The 20,880-nt window shown below is 46.2% G+C and overlaps 2 protein-coding genes across 20 annotated transcripts in view; both read left to right on the forward strand.

Annotated features, from left to right (window-relative positions):
- LOC108408927 (Scm polycomb group protein like 1) overlaps nt 1-11,193 on the forward strand; it is a 42,889-nt gene extending 31,696 nt beyond the window's left edge. For 15 of the 17 annotated variants that reach the window (XR_012127503.1, XR_012127506.1, XR_012127505.1 and 12 more), the window contains 3 exons: nt 6,352-6,820; nt 8,227-8,381; nt 9,724-11,193. Coding sequence is in view for 13 of the 17 variants with exons in the window: in XM_073227921.1 (XP_073084022.1) it covers nt 6,352-6,820; nt 8,227-8,381; nt 9,724-9,858 (759 nt within the window). In the remaining 4 variants the exon portion in view is untranslated. The remainder of the gene's footprint in view (nt 1-6,351; nt 6,821-8,226; nt 8,382-9,723) is intronic. The other 2 variants (XR_012127504.1, XM_073227925.1) reach the window with 1 other exon arrangement.
- A 3,506-nt stretch (nt 11,194-14,699) lies between these two features.
- Nucleotides 14,700-20,880, forward strand: part of LOC140843064 (sex comb on midleg-like protein 1) — a 46,197-nt gene continuing 40,016 nt past the window's right edge. For 2 of the 3 annotated variants that reach the window (XR_012127507.1, XR_012127508.1), the window contains exons 1-2: nt 14,703-15,034; nt 17,624-17,836. The gene's annotated coding sequence lies outside the window, so the exon portion shown is untranslated. Of the gene's footprint in view, nt 15,035-17,623; nt 17,837-20,880 lie in introns of all 3 variants that reach the window. The other variant, XR_012127509.1, reaches the window with a different exon arrangement.

A 20,880-nucleotide genomic window follows, 5' to 3' on the forward strand; every position in this document is an offset into this window, starting at 1 on the left:
AATTTTCTGAAGTGGTTGTACTGTTTTAAATTTCTGTCATATTTTGCTATGCTTCTTCCTCTCAGGGTGAATAGAGGAGATGATTACACTGTATACAATTTGGCCCAGCAGAAAATGCATTTATGTACTTACGTAAGGCTAGTAATGCCCGCTAAGTGGCACAGGCACTCTTAACCTGTCAGTCCCAGGTTTTGGTCTTTGGAGAAAATGTTAACTGCCTACCGAAGACTCACGGCGTCTGCCATAAGTAGGCGAAGGCACTGTGAAATGCATAAAGCACTGTGCCAGGATAAGATGGCAATGGTATTTTTAGGAGTACCAATCTGTATTGTAATTCCATACATCTACTGCTGTCTAATAAGTTTGTAATGCAGGGCCGATTCATATAATTTTAAGATTAAACACATTGATAACCACGTGGCATGTTTACGTTAAAATATTCTTGTAATCCATAGTTCATCCTTAGAATAGAGTTATTATAATTAAATGTAACGGTTATTTGCTGTCTCTTTACTTATTTGCGCCCTGTTCCCTTCCAGAGCAGGATTTCTTCCCTGTTTTAGAGATTTATTAAGAAAAACAGGTGCTTAAGTGTTTTCTACTTTGCCCACAGAGTGTCACTGTTGGATTATTTGAATAGCCAAAGCCGGCTAACGTTTAGCTCCTTGTTCGTGGTTCGGAATATTTGCTTTTAAAGCAGTCAGATTATCGGAAGACTAGTCTTTCTAGCCTGAAGTACATAAGGGGGTAAGGAGCTTGGTGGAAAATGGTGTCCCCAGTGTAGGTGGGTTACTGGGAAATCAGTTCTGCACGTGTATGTTTCCATGTTGTAGTATTTGCAGTGGGCAGAGGTTCCTTCAGGCTGTTGGTGCTTCCTGAAAGCGAAATTGACGTCCTGAACTTTTCCTTCAGTTCTTTCTTTCATATTTCCTTTTGGTTCATTAATAAATCTTCCCTAGACAAGAACACGAATACCCGATTATGAAGCAGGAGCAGGTGGAAGTGTCATTAATGAATGTATATCAGAGTGAATACTTAGATAATATTCATTTCTAATTGCCAAACATACTCACACTTACTATCCTAAAGAAAATAATTTAAATTCTTTTTCAGTCTTCATAGAATGTGGAGTTTCCTGTGAACTCCTGAACTCAAGAAAATATTTCTCATGCATGTGTCTGCTTCCTTAACAATGAGCAGTTAACTGACAGTGAACACTTCACCATTTTATTTCCCTCTTTTCCTTGTCTAATAGGAAATTCACAGCAGTTTTTTTTTTTTATCATGTTTCGGTAGCTCTTCTGATTCGTGAAACACTTTAAGATTTGCAGAAAAGTTGCAAAAATATTAGAGTTCCTGCAACTTCCTTAATGTTAACTTACCTACATAGTGTAAAATGATGGTAATTGTCGCAGCACAGTGCAGTTTTCAAAAGCAGGATATTAACACTGGTACAGTGCTGTTAGCTAAACTGAGCCCCCGTGGGCCTTTCCCCAGACCTCCTCCCCCACGTGCTTCTCCTGTTCCAGAATCCGATCCAGTACCCCACACTGAGTTCAGTTGTCTCCTTATTTTCTTCCCGCCTGTGGCAGTTCTCATTCTTTCCTTGTCTTTCGTGACCTTGACATTTTTGGTGAGTGTACGGATGAGCTATTTTGTAGAGTGTCTCTCAGTGTTGGTAAGTATGATATTTTCTCTTGATGAATACACTGAGACTTGCGTTTTTGGCAAGAACACGTCACAGATGATATCGCCTTCTCATTGCATCGTATCAGGAGTACATGGGGTCCATATATCTTGTTACTGGTGATGTTAACGTTGACCACTTGGTTAACATGGTGTCTTCTGGATTTTTCCACTGTAAAGTTACTATTTGTCCCTTTGCAACTAGTAAGCATGTTGGGTGGGCGGGCGCGTTGAGGCTATGCTAACCTCCTGCTTCTCCTCAACGTCTTGCCCACTGAGTCAGTTAGCTCCTGGATTTTACCTGCAGTACCGAGTACTGTGGTGTTTGCCTAGTGGTGACTGTTTGCTCATTCTCTCGAATATATTACTTGGGATTCATTGGTAAGGAAGAGCTGTCCTTTCTCCTCCATTTATTTACTTATTCAATTGCGTGTTTTCTATCAGTATGGACTCGTCGGCACTCATGTATTATATGAGTTATCACCCAATGTTATCATTATTTTATTGACCAAATTTCCCACCTTTGGCTGTTGGGAGGGTGCTCCTTCTGCTTGGCTCCTGTGCTCTTCTGACACGCTTCCACTTTGTTCCGAGGACTTCCTTACTTTCTGACGTCACAAGATGTTTCAGGCTCATTTCTACTTTCCCTGCCCAGCCCTGTCATTCACTTCTTTCCAGGAAGGCCTGCTCCATTTTACGGGAGAACGGTGCTTAGAAGCCAAGATCGAGATTCTAGGTGGGGTCATGGCTCGCCTTGTCATTGATGTTAGGCCCTGGCAGGGGACAAAGCTAGGAAGTAAACGTGTGTTTACTAATCAATCCATGCATGCCCCCAAATCTTCGTTGCTGTGTCTGTCCTCGTATGTATCATGAGTCATGTCTTCCTCCTGGTGTTCACTCGCTTTTCTTCCTCCTGGGCTCTTGCCTGTTAACCTCTCTCCTTACCCGCCTTTTTGATCAGCACTTACCTTTTTCATTCTCACCTGAACGTGGGCTTTGGTTCTCCTTTAGCTCTGCTTCATACGGCTTCTGACATCCTTTTGGAACGCGGGTGAAAACGACAAATAATTAGAAGAGATAAATATATGACGTTCGTTTTTCTAGTGCCTAATTTGGCTCTAGTGATATTACGCATTGCCTGCTGTTCTTAAAGTATTACTAGGAGTGCAGTGCATCTGATTTTCTGCAATGAAAATCATCAGAGCCAACGTACAGAACTTCAACACTGTTGTGAGGTATCAAAGTTCTGTCTCTTTCATGTAGTTTTTCAAAATTCTGAGCTAAAATTTTCTTTACCTCATTTAATGTCATGGTACTATTGATGGAGACTTTACTGCACGAGCTCTGTATGATTATCACTCCACTGTGGAAGATTTTTTAAAAACTCTAGTTCAAACAGCGTTCCCAGGTGAAGAGCTTGAAAAAATAATGGCTTTTGTAACTTAAAAGAGCCCAGCACCGATGAAATGCAGTGAAGTCTTTTTCATTTAGATTGTTTAGTATTTAATTTCTCCAGTATGTTCTTTAAAGAAACTAATTTGGATGAAAGTTAGGAGGTGCCTACGTGCATGCCATGACATCTCAGCTGAGACAGAATGGCAGCCCACCAGTGGTTTTTCATGAGTGCATCTTGCACGGTTTTGCGGGGATTTTGTAAAGATTAGAATGTTGGTAGAGTCTGGTGGCAGTGTGTATTACCAAGGGCTTGGTGAGTTGCAGACCCTAGAGGGAATGAAAGTTTATTTTTTAAAAACTATTCCTTAACATACCAAGTTTCTTGAGTCAAATGGGCTAACATACCTTTGAGAAGTAGGAAATATTTATGTGAGTCTTTATCATTATTATTACGGAGAACAGGCGTGCTCTGTGTAAAGGGGACACACCCATGCTTCTGAGGGGAGAGGGATCCAGAGTCTGGAGCGGGGTGGGGGCGGGTGGGGGGGAGGGAGGTCTCCTTTCCAGCAGGGTGTCCCTGGCCTGCAGGACAGAAGCACCCACTTCTGTCCCACACCAGGGCGGGCACTGCGCTGCGCGGCCTTGGGAGCCATCGCGCAGGAGGAGGTGGTGGGGAGAGCCTGCAGGGTGAGAAATGCCTGGGGCCCGTGTGGCAGCCCCGAAGTGGGCCATGAGGGGTCCTCTCCGGCTCTGCTAGGTGCTGGCTCTCTCCTTTCTTCACCTCCTTGCCTTACGGGACTAGACCCCTGGTGCAGCGCTGGCATCTGGGCTTATTCTGGCCTTGCCCAGCCTCCTGGTGAGGAAAAGCCCTGCCTGGTCCGGGCTGGGAAGCGGGGGGCGGAGCGTCGGCCGCGCTCTAGTCAGGCCCTCTCCTGCCGCTCCAGCTCCAGGCACCCAGGCCTTGCTTCTCATTTCCTGGAGAGTGTGGAGGGCGGGGAGCAGAAATCCCCTGCAAGTCCAGATTCCTCCCCTGGCCGCCACCTCCTTCCCGTGGGACCCCCTCCTCCTCCTGGCAGTCTCCGTCTGTAGGGCGCGCACCTCCTCTGCTTTCTGCCTGTGACCCCCTTTCCCTGTGCTGAGGCACCTCTCTTCGCCCGTCCCGGCTCTCTTTCCTCTCCCCTCTGCCCTCTCCCCTCCGCCTCTGTCACTCAGCAGATTCTTCTGCGCTTAAACACAGTCGCCCTTTTTGGCCTCCCATCCCCCTGGCCGTCATCCTTTCTCTCTCCTTGCCTTCAGGAAATGACACAGCCCTTTGGACATCACTGATGTTGACTCTCTGAACGTGCGACTTCCTGTGCGCGCTGAGTGATGTGGATCGTGCTGTGCCTTCTGCCCCGTGTGCCTTCGCCCCGTCTTTACATGGGAACCCCTTCTCGGCCGGCAATTCTCAGCGCAGGCGTCTCCTCTGAAAGGCCTGCCGTCACTGCCGGCCTGGGTTAGGTCACGCTCTCCTGTGCGCAGTTAGCCTCCTGTGCGCACCTGGGTTGTGGCCTTAAGAGACGCAGTAGGTGACTGTGCGCTGTTGGACCGGTCAGCGTGTGGTATCGTTGCTATGCCAGCACTAACAGAATGCTGTGGCACCTTGGTTTGTCCTCAGGAGAACCCTGAGACGTATTTTCATCCCCATTCTGTTCCTGTGGAAATTGAAGTGCAGAGAATTTAAGTGACTTCCCCAAGGTCGCACAGCTCCGAGGGGCCCAACTCTAGTATTTGAACCCAACTGTGTTTGCGTAGAGCCTGCACTATGTGCCTAGTGTTCTAGGCCACTGGGCCTCACACCTGCGCATGCGTCAGTATGACCTGGAGGGCTTGTGAGACCACAGATTGCTGTCCCCTCTCAGAGCTCCCTATTCAGTGGGTCTGGTGGAAGAGTTTGCATTTCCAACAAGTTAGTAGGTGATGTTGACACTCCTGGTCCATGGACCACACTTGAGAACCACAGCTTCAGGCTGCTAATCACTGTCTCTACTGACACTGTCTCTCCAGCTAAAAAGAGAGTTCCTTCGGGCAGGAGCCGGTTGTTCTTTATGTCTGCGTTCCCAGCACCTAGCAAAGTCGTCCTGGCGGGTGGTAGGCCTTCCGTAAATGTTTATTTGAGTGAATGAATGAAGAAATGAGGAAATGGTCCTGACCTCTTATTTTAGTGTATATTTTTGCTGCAATGAGATCTCTGTGTATTTCAAGAACTGTCAGGTTTGGGCAGTCCCATAGCTGGTTGGCATATAGGCCATGTGTACTCACAGGTTTTGTAAGGCTCACTGTTGAGTGTATCATCTTAAAACCCTTTGAGGCCAGGAGTCACAGCTCTTATATTTGGCCCCCCGTTCTTTCCAGAGTGGCCCGCTCACTGCCTGTTAGCTGCTACCGTCCTTATGTGCAAAGAGCCTCTCTGGCCTTTTGGCAGATTTGAAAGTTTCTTTCCTAAAATGCACCTTCCTTGGTGTAAAATGGCTTCCTCAGAAATGTGGTGGCTCACAGGAACTGGGGCATGACTGCTTCCCGATATTAACGCTTCTTAAAATGCCCGTGGGACGTGGAGTAACTGAGTAGGCAGTGGGCTTATCTCAGTCCGCTGGGCTCTGTGTCACCCACAACTGGGCATCAAGTAGGAAACCGATGGCTTGAGAGCTTTCTTTGTTTCTAGCAGTCAAAATTTGGCTTGTTGGTATTTTCTTAAATGTTCCTTTTCTTTTGGAAGAGGACCTACCAGTAGCTTGTATTATACTAGGCCATCTATGATGCCATTCAAAACCTGGATCAGAAGTTTGATGTTATTCACGAAAAGATTTCAAAAATCGACCGTTCTGTGACATCAGTTTGGCTAAATCACGTGTTATAAAAATATTTTCACAACTATAATAAGCCTCTGGTTTGTAAAGATGCCAATCAGAAGCGAGAGAACTAATAAGGGCCGAGCATCACTTGCTGTAGCAGCAAATGGGAAACTAATCCTATGTTGGAAAAATGCTAAAGTTTAGGTTTGAGAAATGTATGGCAATGGGTATTTTTTTTTGTTTGTAAACTTACTATAGAAGAGGATCTTAAAAGATTACATTGAGGAGGGATAAAACTAATAAAAATAGAGCATCAATCTTTCATAATATAAAGCAATGTTTCATGGAAAATAAGTGTTCATACGTTTACTATTTATGTTATTTCCTTTTTACTCATTCACAGTCGGTTTTTTATGCTGGCTTTGTGTCATTTCAGAAGTCACCTCAAGATGCATACACGTGTTCTAATGGCCCGCTTTCCAAAAAGATGAAACTGAAGAGAAGGGAATCTAATAATGGAGATTCTTACCCTCAAAGTTGTTGCCACGTTTTGCCAGTAAGAAGGCAGGAAAATGATTTCAATAGCAGCATTGTTGAAACATATTTCCGCTCCGGTGGGTTCTATGAGCAGGATCCAGAGATGGTCCACCTGGTGCTTAAAAAAATGCAGGAGGAGCAGGAGGAAGTGGAGTGGGAACGGAAGTGGCTGCTGAGTTCGAACCAGAGTAGCCCCGCTCCCTCCGACGTTACCGCTGATGCCTATCATTCGTGTCTATGCCCCGATGATACACCAGAGGGCACCTGTTCCGGGCCCTGCTCTCCCGGCCATGGGGCCCACAGCACCAGTAGTCTCTCCCCATCTGCCGAATCTCCCACAGCCGTGCCTGCAGCCCAGCCGGCCCAAGGTGAGCCCCGTGTGGCACAGAACCCTGAGATGATGACGAATTACCAAACTTTGAAGGATACGAACCTCAAACACATGCGTCGTGTTTTGGCATCCCACCCACCTTCGGGGATTACGAGATGTTACCCGTGACATGTAGCACTGCTTTACCTGTAGTTCTCAAGATTCTTGATATAAGCTCGTGGAAGCTGTTTGTTTTCTATTTTGAGCGCTGGTTTTGGGGGATGCTCATAGTGATAACTAACATTCACTGAGTGTGTATTAGATGCCAGGCACTGTGCTAATCAGTTGTCATGCCTCTTCTCCACTAATACTCAAAGTGACCCCACTGTGAGTTTTTTAGTCTTCTGTTTTTCTTTGCCCGTCCCTCGGTAAATACTCAAAATGCTCCTGAAATGGCCAGAGATACAAAAGAAAAAGTACACCTCTGGCCAGCTCACACGTAACAAAGACCAAATTTGTGCCGACAGTCCCTGGCTAGAGAAACAGATCTTCCTAGTGAGTTGCAAGACTCCCTTTGGTTATCCCGCGCTAACTGTAGAGGGTCGAGTGCTGCGGTGGAGTAAATGGATACCTGTTTAGGCACAAAGCAGTTTCAGCACAACTCGAACGGCACAGCTAACACTCTGTGAGGTCTGAGCACTTGGGTTGTCTCCTGTCTCAGCCATTTCTGTATTAAACAACCTTCAACCAAGGTATCTGTTGCACTGCAGTTCCCCTTGAAGGAGGTCATCAAATGTAATATTAAAGTTACTTCTGAGATAGCTAAGCAGAGTAACCTTGTTTTCTTCAAACTTCAGATAAGCACTTAAGCCTTAAGAGACAGGAATTCAAAACATAAAGTGGGGCAAGAAATAATCCATGTTAAATACCTGGGAGAGATCCAGTAAAAGAGCTAATTTGGTTCTCAAAGATAATGGGATTTTTGAAATTCATTGATTGAAGTGAATAAATGTAAGCAGTTGTAAAACTACATTTTGGGGATTTCCATTCTATTTCTCTAGTAAAAACCATAATCTGGACCGAGCAGAGGAGAGAGATTGAGAGAAATTCATTGAAATAAGTAGTGAGTAGTAGGTTAGCTTAGATTAACCTAATTTAGCCCGACGATCAGGTCTTTTGCTGGATGTGCCTGTGTCCCAAGAGGCCTCGGACTGCTCAGTCTGTTTTATGATCTTTGAAGCTGTGAGGCAGCTTCTGAAGCTGTTCTTGCTGTTTGCAGAAGGTCAGAGGGGATGCTCTTGGGTAGCCGCCCTCAGGCTGTGCTCACCTAGGCTTCCACTGGATTTACACGGACTCCTGGTCCTGAAGGTTCGGGAAAGAGACCATTGCTCCCTACCTAACATCTCTTCTTTCAGGATAAAGATCAGGTCAGGTTTGATTTGTCTTCCTTTCCCCCCTTTGAAGCTACAGGTGCACCACCAGTTAGAGCTGGCTCGGATATGCTGCAGCGAAGCTTCTCTGATGACCCTGAATCTTGGTCCGTGGAAGATGTGATCCTGCTCCTGAAACAAAAAGATCCTCAGATTTCAGGCCTCCTCGCTGACAGCTTCAGGGAACATGTAATGTTGGAGAGACCAGTGCATCTTTTGATCTGGTTTTCCTGCCGTAATGTCTTTGAATGACCTGTGCGCAGGCCCTTCACTTGGATGCTCCTTAGTGTGGATGGTGGGGGAGCCCTACCAACTGATTTTTCCATTTGTGAGAAACGTTGCTTTTCCCAGGGCTAGATCCTTAAAATGGTGGAGGCTGGATCTGTGCTTTAAGCGGGTGCCTGCCTGCATACCTAAAATCCTATAAGCCTTCAAGTTCTCCAGAGAAGGGGATTCGGCATAGCCGCTCTCGGGTGTCTTCTCCTTGTAACAGCAGCTACAAGGATCCTCCTTCCCACCTGCTCCCTGCTCGGCCCCAGGACCGTGCGTGGGAGGGGGTGACCGCAAGCTGTGACAGGGTGTCCTCCTCGTTAATGGCACCCGGTGAATCCAGCAGCGGATTCCGTTTGGCTCGGTTCCGTGAACCTTATACGGTTATCGACAAATTGGGATGCTGATACTCTCAGACTATTTACAAAGTAACATCGTGGCCTTAATTTTTACAAGTTCTAATTTCTTGAAATTCTGGCTTTAGTTAGTAGGAAACGTATGGAAGCTGCCTGACAATGGTAGTACTTTAAGGGAAGTCAGGTCTCTTCAGACAGTGATTTATGTTTCTGCAGTTTTGTCTTTAACTCAGAACTGGTGAAATCCAAATCACATGCTTCAGTGGCACCACTTGGTCAATTAATATGATAAAGAAATTTAGGAGGATGCCTTGTGACTCCCAAGTAATATTTTTATAGTGTTTCCTAATGAATAAAATTGGTGGCCGCATATCTGATGTACCCTTTTCACGATGGTAAGAAAATCAGTAATTAATTTTTGTGTCTGATTAGCATCAGACAACTAATTAGCTTTCAACATCAAGACAACACTGTACATAGAGCACATGTCTAGTTTGTACTGATGCTGACATACTAAAAGTCCCAGCCCCTCTACACAAGTTAATGACCATCTGACATTCATTTCTATCATTCATAGTTTTCACTCTCTTTGTCATACCTGTGCAACATTTCATTCATCACATTGTATTTAGTATTTAAAATGAGGTAGTGTGAAGCCTGGGCCATTTCTAAGAGACTAGATTAAATTGTTCTTAGTTTGCAGTAAATGTACAGATGATCAAATGGTGCTTCACTGCACAAATTACAGATTTTTAGCAGTCTTTGTCAAGCAGACGCAGATTCAGAACACATCTGGAGTGAACTGCTCTGTAATCGGTGTTTACATGTTCTTACATACAAAGAAATAGCCCTTCTGATAAAGTATGGACGCATTATTAATTATTATAATTTCCTTCTCTGTGTAGGACATTGATGGGAAAGCTCTGCTACTGCTCAAGTTTGACGTGATGATAAAGTACATGGGGCTTAAGCTGGGGACGGCCCTGAAGCTGTGCCACTACATTGAAACGCTTCAGGAGGAACATCACCTTGACAACTGAAAACATATTTGTGTAGATTTAGGTTGGATGTAATTGTGGGGAGACCAGTGCATCTTGGTGTATGATCATTTCCCTGCCCTTAGCACTTTTCGTTGTGTAGAAGGTTCCTCTAAAAATATGGTATCTCCAGAATTGTATCAAATTGGTAGTTTGTTCTTTCCATCTTTTTATTACTTTCATTGTATACTTTACAAATATACTTCATGCAGGAAACAGAGAAACAACTTTGATTTCAGTTCCTGTTTATACATAGAACCAGAGCAGCTGAACCCCAAAGGGGAGACTAGTCCCCACTTCTTTTGCTGACAAGTTCTCTAATGAAATCCACGAGACGTTCTCCCTAAAGATGCAGCTGTAGGTAGATACCATCTTTCTCAAATATGTCATGTCAGCTACCGCACTGTCCTGTGGGTGCCCTGCCAGTTTCCCAAAAGGGAACAGCCGTATAAACCCCTTTCATTCCTGTGACTATTTCTCTGTATGTTGTTATTTTTTCTTCTTTAAAGAAAAAAAAAATTGTATAAGCTTTCATGAAGAGTTCTTAACAGTGTTTTAATAAATTATAAGAAAAGGTAGTTGTTTTACTCAAAAAGTATTATACTATCCAGGTGGTTTGGAGGGAGCCTGGTAACTCTTTTTAGTTCAGTACCTAGTATTTTGAAACTTCCGTATTTTGCCTAAGCTTGGACATTTAAGTAGGCATTCATTGCTCCCATCCCTCCCTAAAGTGGCATATGTCCACTTGTTTAAAAGGCAAGTAATTTATTGTGTGTTTATTCCTCGTGTGGATACTCCTTCATATTTATCTTTTATTCCATACCTGAAGTATACACACAAGTAAATCTTTTTTTCATTTAAAATGGCACACTTTGCTCTTCCACAGAGGTAAAGATTACATACAGCGAGATGCATTTTTCCGTCAAACATACGCACATCCTTAGCCACCACTGGGGCCTCTCTGCTCACCCGTCAGAGTTTCCACACGGGGAGGTTCTCTGTCTTGTGCAATGTTTCTAATTTGCTTTCTGAGCCATTTATCCTCCTAAACTTTGGCAAGAATATTTTGATTTGTCATCGTGCTCTTTATTTTAAAAAGGAGAACTTTTAAGTGAAACATGTTCATTGATATTATTTTTTTATTTATTACACTGCTATATAACATCTAATGCTACTGTTTATAAGCTATGAGGATTGGTGCCACCGTATTAGCCATGTGTTAGAAATACCAATGAAATCTTCACCAAGGACGAGAATGTATATTTTCTTTGTAGAAAACCACGTGTGCTTCATAAGCAAATGCAACTATTTACTGGGCATAAAGAGTGGTTTCATTTATGTTACGTTTTATCATACTCATTTGTGTTATTCCTTATAAGGCAAGATTCTAATTTAACCTTGGGCTTTTTGTCAAATGTTTGTGTGAAGATACTGTGTCCAGCTGAACAGACCTCAGGTGCTTGTATGGATAATACGTTTTACAGTTCTCAGATTTTAAAAGACAATAAAGTTGAATAAGCACAACAATTAGTGTAGACCTCAGATTTGACTTTACTTGCCTTCAGCACAGCAGCAGCATATCAACGTATGAGTTTGTTAGAGTTGAGAAAGCAGCAGTCTAGTTAAAAGTCTGGGGTTTTATGTCCAAGTACTTGAGTGTTAACGCTTGCCGTCATTCTGTGGGTGGACAGATTCCTAGGAGCAAACGACTGGTCCCTTGTAGGGGCCTTAATCAGGACGCCAGGGGAGCAGGGGGAAGTGAAACAGTACACTCTGTGCACGGTTTTGTGGCTTGCGACGTTACTGGGGAAAGGGAACGTGATGAGCTAGAAAGCGCCGGTGTCCGCACAGCTCGTCCCACCTGACTTCGTACATCTCACTGGCAATTCTGGCCGCTCTGTGCCCTGGGGGCCAGAAGCCATGCTGCCTCTATGCCACAGCCTCCCCGCTTGGCTGGTGGACGAGCCTCAGAGACTCGGGGTTGTGGCCGAATCTCCTTCAGTAGCTGACCCCTCAGCCACTCTGCCCCGGGAGCTGCGGCTCCAGGCCTCTGAGCCCAGATGCGCTTCCTGCTCTGGCTCGCGAGCAGCGTGTCCTGCAGCTCCTTACAGCCGAACGGCGTGAGCTGAGGCACTCGGATGACGCTCAAGTGGCTGGAGCGGGGCCAACAGTTAGTGTCGCTTTGGTGTGTGAGACACACGGGGCACTCAAGCACTGGTTTCTCACTGTCTGGTGTGTATGTTTTCAGCGCAGAGAATATCCCGCCGTGCTAGCCTCCCGTGGCCGTCCAGGCTCTAGAAACGATCTTCCCTCTGCTTTCGCCTTGCAGTCCATCCACCCTTCGCCCGGCTGTAGGCAGCCGAATTGGGCAAGGTGGGTGTGAAAGCTCGCGTCACGGCAAGCACGTGCTTCCCTTGGAATGTCTTCTGCTCCGTGTTCAGGGAAGGATTTCCCAGACCCTGAAACCTGGGCCCCTCTGTAAGTGTGGAAATGCTGTGCCCTTCCAGACTCTTCTGGAGAATTAAGCCTTCAACACCCTGACTAGGAGCAATGTAATGGGGAGGGAAAGTGCGGCTTTGTCAAGCTGCCCGAGGGATCGGAGGCACGGCTGGCTGAATAAATGGAGGGCCCCAGGCTGTTGTGGGAGAATGTCCCTCAGATCTGTCTTGGGGATAGAGCACGCCGGGACCCTGAAGGTTGCATTTAGGGATCTCCCACATCCCCTTCTGCCTGCCCCACAGAGCGGCCTGTTCGCTTCAGCTGCACATCAGCCGTGTTGGTACCAGGAGTCCGCCCAGCTGCGGGGAGAATTCAGTGTCGTGATGGTGGGTCCCACCCTGTGTGGAGTACAGAGCCCTGCGCCTCAGCCTGAGGCCCGTGCCGATGTCCTGGACCCTTGGAAGCCCGGCACCCAGGCATCGCTGGCGTGTGGCAGGGGGATCTCTGGGGCCCAGGCCTGCTCCCAGGTTTAACAGCTCCCGTGGCTGTTCAGGTGCAGCCAGGGTCAAGACCAGGCGTCTAGCAGAGTGACCTGTGCCACTGGTACATTGGGTTGGTCCCTTGTCTGCCCCCCTAACTCGAGGGCAGTGGCTGGAGTCTGGGCCCCAGGATCCCAGCCGCCCCATCCTCACTCCCCCAGCTCTCTCCAGGGCCACGCCTTCTGCCCTTCCCTCTGTTGCATTCCAAGATGTGACCACCCCTTCCCTGCTGTTTTTCTCGTCCCCACAAACGTTGGGGTCGTCACTTCAGCTCTGTACAGTCTGCACGTGTGGTGTCCCCCAGCTTGGGTTTGGCCTGTAAGGGAGGCTGGAGAGGCCTGGGCTTGCCAGCCTGTGTTCGGGGCTTTTGCTGGAAGTTTTCTGTTACTAAAGGGTGAGGAGGCGTCTTCCTGAGAACTTGGGCCCTTGAGGACTTTCAGTCCGACCCTTCCCACAGACCTCGTACGGTGCTCACAGACTACCTTCCTCCAGAGCACCAAGGCCACCAGGCAGGTGACTGTGTGGGGACCGCTCTGTGCGGGAATGCCCGGTGGTGGTCACGCCGAGCTGTCAGCAGAGGTCGGTGCCCCCAGCACAGGTGTTTTATTACCTCCTGCTGTCTTACCTTCTCCCGTACCTGGTTATATTTCATTCCGTCCTGGATATTCTGTTTAAATACTGTTTGGACAAATAACTTGATGTGATCTTCATAGGAAAGGATGTTTTCCTTATGGCACCCACCTGGGAGTGCTAAATCCCTGGGTGATGATGAGATGGAGGTAGAGTCCACGTGGCTCACTGTGAATCCTGGATCACCTTTACGCCACAGGGAGGCCTCTCTGAGGTCCCTGTCTGAGGGACGGGGTAGTTTACTCCCTCTGTCCTTGGTCGGTGCCACACTTTGACTTTGGTCTCTCAGTCCCAGCACGTCACCACACGTGCAGCCTGGCCTCTCTCAGCCTGTTCTGGGGGCCTTCTATTTTATCATCCTTAATTCTTCGACCCTTGTGATGGAAGTGCCTTTCATATAACTAGGGGGTGGTGCTGCTCTGCAGGACCCTAGGAAAAGGGTGTATTAACAAGAACTCCTAATGTCAGGCAAACTGATTTGAGTGCTGAAAGTGAAAGTAACCCGGAGGAATCGCAGAGGAGATACTCATTCTTACCAGGGGGCTTTAGGAAAGCGTCGTGGTGTAGGTATTATTGGAACAGATGTTACATCGCAGAGGCTTTGAAGGATGGGAAAAATTTCCAGAGGCAATTGAGCAGAAGGTAGAGTAACGTAGGGGACATGAGCGTGGGCTATGGGGGGCTGATGGTGCGCTCAAATCATGACTCTGCCGACATTCTTGTGGCTTTGAGCAAGTTAATGAGACCCTCAGCTTCAGTTTTCTCATTTTGAAAATGGGACAATAATACCTCTTAAAACGTTGACGGCCACATAGGTTCCGTTATGTTAAGTGGCTGTCTTGTAGTGAGAACTCGGTAAATCGTAGCTATTATGAAGCAGGTGGGTGTTTGGGGAAAAAAAAGTGAGCAGAGAGGAGTCGGCAGAAGGGCCGCGGGGTAAGGACTTAGTCAGCCTTATTGGCGCACATTTTAAAAGTTGGATTATTCTCAGATTTGTTTCCAAAGCTGGCACTGGACGTGAATGCAAAACCCAGAAAACGATTAAGTCTCAACTCAAATCTCTTACATTCTACACTTTGCTGTGCTGCGTTATGCGTGGAGAGCATTTTGTGAAGGGAGGAACTACACCGGTGGTAACCCTTTCACTTTTTTCTTTTTAACTACGATTCAAACTACGTACATACAGATAGAAAATTAACGGAAGGGAGGCAAGGTTGGCGTTGGCCCTGCGCTGCCCTTCCAATCGCATGCGCATACTGGTCGACACTGCGCAGCCGCAGAAACATTTTAAGTGGTTACATTTGCGCGGCTTCCATCTGGCGCCTCAGTGTCCTGCAGTCCTTTCGAGTGCGCAGTCGCAGTGCAGACGCCGAGCCGACGGCAATCCTGAGGCGCTCGGAGCCGACGGCGATCCTGAGGCGCTCGGAGGCGACGACGATCCTGAGGCGCTCGGAGCCCACGGCGATCCTGAGGCGCTCGGAGCCGACGGCGATCCTGAGGCGCTCAGAGTCGACGGCGGTCCTGAGGCGCTCAGAGCCGGGCTCTCGGACTCACAATGTTTGAGGAGCAGGGTAAGGACCCCTTCCCGATGCTGCTGCACTGGTTTCTGCCCCTTTCCTCACATAGCCCGAGGAAAGCTCTGACGGGGTTCGCACCAAGCCTTCTGACTGGGATTGTCTGGTTACTGGCCAGGGTGCTTCCAGAAGCGACGTCTGCGCGGTGTGGAAGTGCAGTATTGTGGGCAGATTCTGGCCCAGGGTTTGGGGTGACCCACGGCTGGAGGTGTCTGTGGGGTTCATGAAGTCTCAGGAAACTGAGGTGGCCCCCAGGTTCATAGTGTCCCAGGGTTTTGAGGTGGTGCCGGGGCTCATGGTGCTCGCGAGGGCTGGAGGCCGCCCCGCGACTAAGGATGTCCCGGGGGCTCGGGCATTTACGGTCGCCTGAGGTGGACCCAGGCTCGTGGCTTTTCCAGGGCTCCTGGTGTTCCCGGGTGCCTGAGGCTCTCACGGCGATCCCGGGTGCCTGAGGAGGACACGAGCTCCTGGCGGGCCTGGGGCTCATGACGTCCCAGGGCGCTCGAAGAGGTCCCGGGGCTCGTGGCGTGCCCGCGCACTTGAGGCGTTCCTGGGGCTTGTGGCGCTCCCGTTTGTTCACGGTCGTCCCGGGCTGCCGAGGTGGACCTGGGGGCTCAAGATGGTTCCGGGGTTTGTGGCGTTTGTGGGACTTCAGGATGGTCCCTGTGCGTGGCGTGCCCACGGCTCGTGACATTCCTAGAGCTTGTGGGTCTCCTGGGGGCGTGGGGTAATCCTGGCGCTGGGGGTTACTTGGGGGCTCACGGCGGCCCAGAGGTTCATGACAGTGCAGAGTCTGAAGGTGCCTCTGGGCTCGTGGAACTAGTGCGTGGAATACGGCTGTGTTTCTGGCACAAGAGCCATTTTTTCCCAGGCCTTCTAGCGGTCATAGAACGGTGCCGTACATTCACCGTGATCCGCTGCCCTTGCCCTGCAGGGGGCGGTGTGCCGAGCTGTGGTTCCAGAAGCAGCGGAACTCTATCCTTGAGTTTTTTTTTCGAGGCCTGGTGTGCACGCGCCGGCAGCGGCTGCTGAGCACAGCCGTCCGGGCAGTAAAGCAGTGTGGCCTAGGGCTGGCGTTCTCCTGGCAGGGGAGGATTTGGTCGGCTAGGAGGGCGAGTCTGCACTTTGCAGCCTCAAATTTTAGCAGTGTTGTGGCACGGCGGGCTACGGTGGTTGCCACTCTTCCTGGGATGCCCGTGCCAGTGCACTTTTGGATTTGGCCACTTGCTAAGTACCTGGTGTTGACCTTCTGAGACATTTGTCCGTAATTCTTTATCCTTTCAATTTACCTGTTGGAGGAAGTAGGGGTCCAGGAAGGACCAAGACGCTCAGACTTTACGTAGAATTTTGAGTTTAAAAAATTGACAAACTACCTCTAACTGTAATCAATCATCATAACATCTTTTGAGATTGAGACGTTTATTTTGAGGGTTTGATGGTAATCATATTTGAGCAAAAACAGCAAACGCAGCCTCTGTTTTATTGTAAATATGTAAACGAGAAGGAAAATGAAGATGTAGGTGGGGAGAAGTCCTCCAGTATAGAGCCTGTTCTTTGCTTCAGGAAGATAGACGCAGGAGGCAGAGAATACCGTAAAATATGAGGACTCCTGTAATGCAGGGGAGCCCTGCCCTGCGTACCCCAGGGCCATTCCTGCTCGCTGTACAGTTGAGCCTGTAAAAAATAGAACCTCTCCAAACCCTGCCCTACATTCTATGGATGAGAAAACAGAGGTGAAAAAATAGACTTATCTGGCTGAAAGGTCACATGTCTGGATTGGAACCTCTGTCATTTAATTCCTAACTTAGCACCATTTTCACACCACCTTACGCCCTCACACTAGCTAATTGCTTTATTCAAATGTTTTGCTCTATTTCAAATAAATGTATTGAATCCAAGTTAAGATGCAATGTAAATATGATTTGTGACTTAATACTTCAGGCTTAAACATGTTATTTTTCAGGCCAACTTTAAAAAATAAGACAGGCAATTTATACGTCAGACATTTTGCCTAATGTGCTATTTTTATATTCATTAAAATAGTTTACCTAGTTGATATTTCGCATCTAGTTTGTGTCCGCCTAGTTCACATTTTCTGATTCAATTTGGATTTGTTTCATAACATTCACTATGGTACTTTATTTCTGTGGTTTTTTTTTTTATCATAAAGGCTATTGTCAAGTTGTAGAGAACAAGTTTGGAAATTAGTGGTCACTAGAAAGGGTGGCTATGTAACATCAGTCTCTTCATTTACAAGTTAAAAGCATATCACTGAACACATAGCTTGGGCCATAGGAGGTGGTCATGTTTCTTCAATGAGAAGAAACTTACTCCTCTATAAAATTTGAAGTTCTAGAAATAGTATTATACGTGTTTGTGTACATATGAACACATACATACCTCAAACTTCATACTGGGCGATTAATTTCTCTGCTACCTGGCAGGGCTTTGAGATATGAAAACACTGGATGCAATTTTTTCAGCTAAAATGGTTTTTAAACACTCCATGACTTTATAAGGTGGTTTCCTCTAGAAACTGTGTTTTTAAGGGGATATCTAACAACTTTTCTCTTTTCCAATTTTTAGATCATATCACTGTAACTGTTGGAGATGACAGTGCTGACAGTGAGGACACCTCTCACTGGAGTGACTGTGACAACAGCTCTGATGTTGTGATAATAGAAGATTCTGACTCAGAGCTTAGTGAGAATGGACTTCCCACGGACAGCGTGTCAACCGATCAACCAAGTTTTCAAGGCAGGGCTGATAACCATCAGCAGCTATCCCAAATGCCACCCGGTAATTATGTTAAATATCCTCCTGTGTGAAATCTTGCTCCCTGGTCCCCATTTCCACTAAATTGCTTAAATATCACTAGAACCTTTCACTAACCAGTTGTTATCAGAGGGCTAAGCTTCATGGTAATATCACAATGTTTCCCTGGGCGTGTATTTTCCCTTCGTTTAAGCGTTATCATGTCCCCTTTTCCATTTTTGGTATATGGGGGGGCACCGAATGTAAAATATGGAGGGGCAGATATACAAATATATAAGAGCATGGGGGAAAATAGATTTCCTTTCTCTGAAAAATTGACACCTGGCAAAACAAATTATAACTATTTGGTGGCAAGGCAAAAACTGAACTTATGGGAAAAACAGCTTCCTTGGGTCAAGAGTCCATGGAACAGAAGAGCTAAAGAATCAATAAAAAACTCCTGGGACTAATAAGCACTTATAGTAAGATTGTACGGTACCAGGTTAATATGCCAAAGTCAATCCCTTCTCTATGGAGAAGCAGTAGACAGTTGGAACTTGAGATCAAAAACACTGCACCAGTTATTTCAGCACCTAAAAAAGCGTCCATGGAACGTGGAGTCCTACGACCGGGATTGCTGCAGGTATACTAGTCCTTGCAATGGCTGCTTCTCAGCCACCGTCAGAAGGGAAATATGAGGCCATTCACTCACTCCTCACTTAGACACAGAGCCAAGAGACGTCAGTTCAGTCCCTTGGAATATTTCTTCAGTAGCTAGATGACAATTTGTTCTGTGCCTTTTGCTTAGAGAATTGGGCTTTCTACTCTTTAAAACAATGAAATGTTGTTTCCAGATTCGAGATGGGCAAACTTTTTCTGTAAAACGCCAGATAGTAAGTTTTAGGCTTTGCCGCCATAAGGGCTCTGTCACAGCCACTCAACTGTGCTGCTGAAGCATGAGAGCAGCTGATATGTAAACACATCAGTGTAGCTGTGTTTCAGTAAAACTTTCTGGACACTGAAATTTGAATTTCCTATGAGTAGTTCACTTCATTAAGTATTCCTCTTGTTTTTGTTGTGTAATCATTTAAAAAGTGAAAAAGGAAAACAAACCATTCTTGGCTCATAGGCTGTTACAAAAGCAGGCGGCAAGATGGATTTGGCACGCAGGCCATACTCTGCTGACTCCTGATCTTGGCCAGAAGGTCATTTGATACCACTTGGTCTGTGTTACGGTTTTAAGACTATATGCAGGACCCGCAGGACCCTTCCTTAGTGTGTGTGTTACAGAGCATCTATCTGGCTGACTCCAACAGCCCTCCTTAGTGGGAAGGAACTAGAGGAGAATTGTCAAATCTGGATACCCTCTCCCCTATCATTTCTACTCCTCGGACTTTATCCTACGGAACTACTCACACAAGCGCGAGACTGTTCAGCAGTGTTCTTTGCCAGAGCAAAACTTGAGGAGTAACGTGAATTTCCATGAATCGGGGACTGGCTAAATAAATAAATCACGGCCTATCTGCATGATAGGAAACTAAGAAGCTGTTGAAATGATTGCAGTATATCTAAAGGTACTGGTCTGGAAAGACCAATACATGTTTAGTGAAAAAAGGGGGTCGCAGAGCAGTACTTATAGTCTGTTCCCTTTTAACTAGCTAACTGAAGGAAAAATTCAGAATAGGAGATTTCAGAAAATGTGGCCAGTTCATTTTTATTGTGTGGTAAAACATACATAACATCCTATTTATCATTTTCACCATATGTACGTGTACCACTTATAGCATTAAACAGCCTAACAGCTCCGGCTAGAAGTTTTAGTACAAGGTTGACAGCAGTGTTGAAAGTGTTCCTAATGTTAGCGGGAGAGCATTCAGTCACTCACCCTTGCGTATAATGTTAGAGGTGGCTTTTCATGAACACCCTTTATGTGGTTGTGGAAGTTTCCTTCTGCTCTCAGGTTTCCTAAGACTCTTTATGACGAAATGGTATTGGGTTTTGTCAAATGCCTTTTCTGCGTCAGCTGAGATGATCATGTTCTCTCCCTTTATTCTATTAATGTGATGTGTCACAGTGATTGATTTTCTTACGTTGGGCCACCCTTGTATTCCTGGGAGAAATCCCTCCTGTGAGCGATCCTTTGAATTTGCTGTTGGATTAGATTCGCTAATATTTTGTGGAGAATTTTTGTATCTGGATTTGCAAGGGATATTGGTCTGTAATTTTTCTCCTCTTGTAATATCTTTGTCTCGCTTTAGTATCAGGGTATTTGTGGCCTCACAGAAAGAGTTAGGAATTGTTCTCTCCTTTTCAATGTTTTGGAAGAGTTCGAGAAGGAGTGGTGTTAATTCTTCTTCAAGTGTGTGGGAGAACCCACCAGTGAAGCCCTCTGGTCCAGGCCTTTTCTTTGCCGGGAGGGATGTGATGACTGATTCCGTCTCCACCTGTTACAGGTTTGAGATTTTTCCATTTTTTCTTGAGTCAGGTCAGGTAAAGAATTTTTTAAATCGTAAGAACAAATTGCTTCCTCATGTTATCAGCATCAAGCAATCAGAAAATATATGGAAAAAACCCCAACTGAAATGGCTACAAATAACTAATCAAAATTCTAAGGAATGTGTGGATAAAAAATAGCAGAACCTACATGACAGGAAAGCAAAAACTTACTGAGGGTCATAAAATAAGCCTTGAATAAGGATTCGATTCAAGAAACACAAATTGTTCCTGGATGGGAAAAAAAACCTCTAGTACAACTTAAAAAAAACTTGGGAAAGCCTGTTTAACGAACAGGTGGTAATTTGCCAGATCAAGCAATAGATATTTTAAAAGGGCAGTTGTTAAAATAGTACTAGTTTTGAAGTAAGGAGTCAGATTTAATGCAGTAGGAAGCTCATAAACAATGAAGAATTTAGTGTTAACACGATACGAATATGAGAACCATGGACAGGAAATCATGCTGGGACAAATGCTTAACGACTGAAGCAAAAAGCCCGCTGGGTTCCACCTCACATCACACACTTAAACAGTTTCAAGACGGATTAAAGAGTTGAGTATCTAGTAAGTGGAAGTATGGAAAATTAGAAGATACT

The sequence above is a fragment of the Manis javanica genome, chromosome X (assembly GCF_040802235.1).
Source record: "Manis javanica isolate MJ-LG chromosome X, MJ_LKY, whole genome shotgun sequence".
NCBI classification, from domain to species: Eukaryota; Metazoa; Chordata; class Mammalia; order Pholidota; family Manidae; genus Manis; species Manis javanica.